This window comes from Zea mays, chromosome 4 (assembly GCF_902167145.1).
Source record: "Zea mays cultivar B73 chromosome 4, Zm-B73-REFERENCE-NAM-5.0, whole genome shotgun sequence".
NCBI classification, from domain to species: Eukaryota; Viridiplantae; Streptophyta; class Magnoliopsida; order Poales; family Poaceae; genus Zea; species Zea mays.
Genome location: NC_050099.1, coordinates 245908270 through 245911892, shown reverse-complemented (window position 1 = coordinate 245911892; position 3623 = coordinate 245908270). Strand labels below are relative to the sequence as shown.

At 47.7% G+C, this 3623-nt stretch overlaps 1 protein-coding gene across 1 annotated transcript; it reads right to left on the bottom strand.

The window, feature by feature from the left end:
* Positions 1-1767: 1767 nt before the first annotated feature.
* Positions 1768-3051, bottom strand: LOC100274890 (uncharacterized). Its single transcript, NM_001149149.2, has 4 exons — positions 2779-3051; positions 2623-2681; positions 2385-2472; positions 1768-2272 (listed from the first exon to the last, which is right to left on the bottom strand). The coding sequence occupies exons 1-4, from the start codon at positions 2858-2860 to the stop codon at positions 2049-2051; spliced, it is 453 nt and encodes a 150-aa protein (NP_001142621.2). The 5' UTR covers positions 2861-3051; the 3' UTR covers positions 1768-2048.
* Between the last annotated feature and the right edge of the window lie 572 nt (positions 3052-3623).

Below are 3623 nucleotides of genomic sequence, written 5' to 3'. Positions count from 1 at the left end.
AGAACTGTATGCTAACGTTTTTACTTGTCTTATTGACAGTCTTCCTATGAAATATCTTGGAGTTCCAATTGATAACAAAAAACTTAGCAAAAATCTCTGGTACTCTATGGAGGAAAAAATGAAAAAAAAACTTGCTGGTTGGCAAGGAAGATTCTTGAGTTTGGGTGGTAGATTGACTTTACTAAATAGTTGTCTTACTAATGTTCCTCTTTACATGTTATCCATTTATCCTGCTCCTAAATCAGTGATTAGGAAATTGGACATTTACAGAAAAAGGCTTTTGTGGCAAGGAGGACACCAGTCAAAAAAGTTTCACCTTGTCAACTAGAATTCAGTCTGCTCCCCTAAGAGTGAGGGAGGATTGGGTGTCCTGAACCTTGAAACCATGAATGATGCTTTAATGACCAAATGGTTATGGAATATTGAGAATTCAAATGGTTTATGTCAAAAATCATTAAGGAAAAGTATATTAAAGGAAACCCCTTATTTTTGTTGGACAAAAACAGGATGATTCCCATTTTTGGAAAAAAATTTTGGGACTGAGAGAAACGTTCTATAGTCACTGCAGGATGATTGTTGGTTATGGTAGAAAAACTAGTTTCTGGAAAAACACCTCGACTGATGACTCCCCTTTGTCTAACAAATTCCCATCTTTATTTGATTTGGCATATGTTAAAGACATTTCAGTCAACAAGGTCTTGTCTTCGAATTTTGAAGCCCTCTCGTTTAGAAGAAGGATCATGGGTAATTTGAACTTGATGTATGAGGAGCTAATGGTGTGTTGCAACAATCAGGATTTGTCTGACCAGGAAGATATAATAGTTTGGACTCTTGGTAAAAAGGGTTTCTGTGTGAACTCTTTGTATAAAAAGATGTGTGATCAAGTTGTTGTGCCTTATAGGTTCTTATGGAAATCCAAGTTACCACATAAAATCAAAGTTTTTATCTGGTTGGTTGTGAGAAACAAAATTCTCACAAAAGATAATTAAAAAACTAGCATGGTTCTTAGGATTACTGTTTCTGTGCCTGTTCTGAAACGATTGATCATTTATTCTTCAAATGTTCAATTGCTAGATATGTGTGGAGAGTGATTCAAGTTGCGTTACATTTGGATTTCATTCCAAAAAACATTAAAGAACTTTGTGATAGCTGGATGAAAGATCCTAAGAATAAAATCACTAATTTGTTATTGTTTGGATGTGTGTTGTTTTATGGGCCATATGGAGAACAAAAAACGATTGGTGTTTTGGCGATAAAAATTTGCTTGATCCCTCTAACGTCATTTTTCTTTGGTGCTTCTGATTGGATTCCTGAGCTATTCGACAAAAAGAGAAGAAAAAAAGGATGATGGTCCAAGAAAGCAAACTCATCAGAAAGATAGCAAGTGAAGTTTTATGCCGGGCATATGGTTGGAGACCTAGAGATCGTCACATTTTTGGATAGTGGGTTTTGTGGCTGTTAGTGTTATATGTCGTGTCTCCGTTTGTGCTTTACTTCTATTGAACGGTCCTGTTTACCTCGCTTCCTAGCTGGGTTGAATGATGCTGTAATAAGCAAAGCTTATGAACTTGTTTAGGTTTGGCATCGCGCTGTGTTAGGTATCTTTCTTATCGCTGTTAGCGGGTATTGTAAGGATGCCTTGTAGTGTGGTGTTTTGCCTAGTTTCAGTTAGGCTAGCTTTTCTCTGTGATGCCTGGTGTAAGGACATTATTCCTATTTTCTAATGAAATAGGGGCTCTGTCTCTTTGAAAAAATAAATAAATTGGGTTATCCAAACAGGGACTGAGGAGATTCTTTGAAATTTATTCAAACTTTCGAAGCGCCAATGAGTTTCATTGTGTGATCTCAAGGCATTCGTTCGACTGGCTAAAATTTCTAGTCCTCACATGAGCCCTCGAGAAAAACTGTCTTTTGTAGGAAAAAAAAAAAAGAGAGAGAGAGATCACACCAACGAACACCGAAGCATCTCTGCAACACATGGTCGTGTAGAGTCGTAGCACACGTTCTCTTCCAAAATTCAAACCACACACCGAGAAAGAGAGAGGAATCTACTGTGGCGCCAGCCCGTCGTCGTAGCCACCGCCGCTCCTCCGTGGCCCGTTCTGCAGGTTCCTCTCGAACTCCTTGAGGTAATCCAGGAGCAGGACGACCACGAAGAGGATGAACCCGCCGGACGAGCTGCTGCCGCCGCCGCCGCCTCCTCCTCCGCCTCCCCCGAACCGGAACGGCGGAAACCCGACGCCCCCGTCGTCGAGCCTCGGCTTCACCTTCTCTGCGACGAGCGATGAGAGATCGTCAGGGAAGGGAACGACAAGCTGTGTGTGACGCTGGCTGGTGGTGAAGCCCAACTTTTTCGTTATGCAGATGGCTGCTGCTTCCGTTACCTTTCACTGAACCTGACGGCGGAGAGGTCGTCCCCGAATACGACTTGCGCTGCGCCGTCTGCGTCTGGTTCGCGCAGCACGTTATGTTCTGCAGAGAGATTCAAGCGGGCAGTCCTTTGTTACAACTTACAAGACAAGCGCGGGGGAAAAGAAACAGAGGAGAACGCACGCATGGCGGCGCGCACACATGCTCACAGCCGCACCAACTAAAGGTCTAAAGCACAGCACGTAGTCTTACCATGGAAGCTCTGGCGGAGACAGTGGCAGCCCTCTGAGACCTGCTGTAGAGGACATGGCCTACATGGCACAGTATGAGCTGTGTGTGAGCCCTGAATCCCAGGTATAAATGAAAAAAAAAGGATGCGGGATTTATAGTGAGCAGCACAATGCGGACCTCCCCCGATCGTCCCCTGGCGCGAAACGCGGAGCGAGCTTGGAGCAGACGCTGCCGCCGCCGCCGCCATCGTCGTAGGCATGGCTAGGTGGACTGAAGATGGGCACGGGTGCCTAGCTGAGGAAGAAGGAAGACGGGCTCAAGCAAGGTCACCCTTGCAGGCAGCGGCCGCGGATTCCAGCAGGTGGGGAGAGGGAGGGAGGGAGGCCTGGGCTTTCACGTGCTGTTCTGTCGGACTGAGAAGCAACGAGCGGCTGAGGAAGGGGCTTATCCATTCATCGGGGGGCTACTCGGTTTGGTAGCCCTGCCCAGCCTCCCATGGAAGGAAGGGGTCAACGAGCCCAACTCGTGCGAGTCCAGCCTCCTAAAGCTCGGCTCGGGTCGTCTTGCCTTGCCTTGCCTGCCGTGAGAGTTTCGGCCTCCAACTAACCCTTCCCCGCCAGCCATCGCCACTCGCCCGCGACCTCGGCCCCGTCCACTGACAAGCACCACAAGTGAATTCTGCAGTAGCTCCTCCCTCTCCAAGCTTCAACCACCACCGCCAACCGCGCGCCGTGACCTGCGTGGGATCCCGAGCCCATTTTCCTCGCGCCTTCGTCGACGCCCTCAACGCAATGCCGGTCCTGAGCATCGATCCTTTGGGCTTGGGCGCGGAACAAGGAGCCGCCGTCCCGGAAGCAGCGCACTCAGGCTGTTCGATGAAATACCACCGTTGAATCGGATCCTCCCTTGGGCGACAAGGGAGGCTGTCCTGACTCCTGAGGTTCGTACGTACGGGGGGCGGGCGTGTTGAAATCGGACAGGCCGAGGGACACTCCAAGCCTCCTGCTATGCCGCAGGTCGAC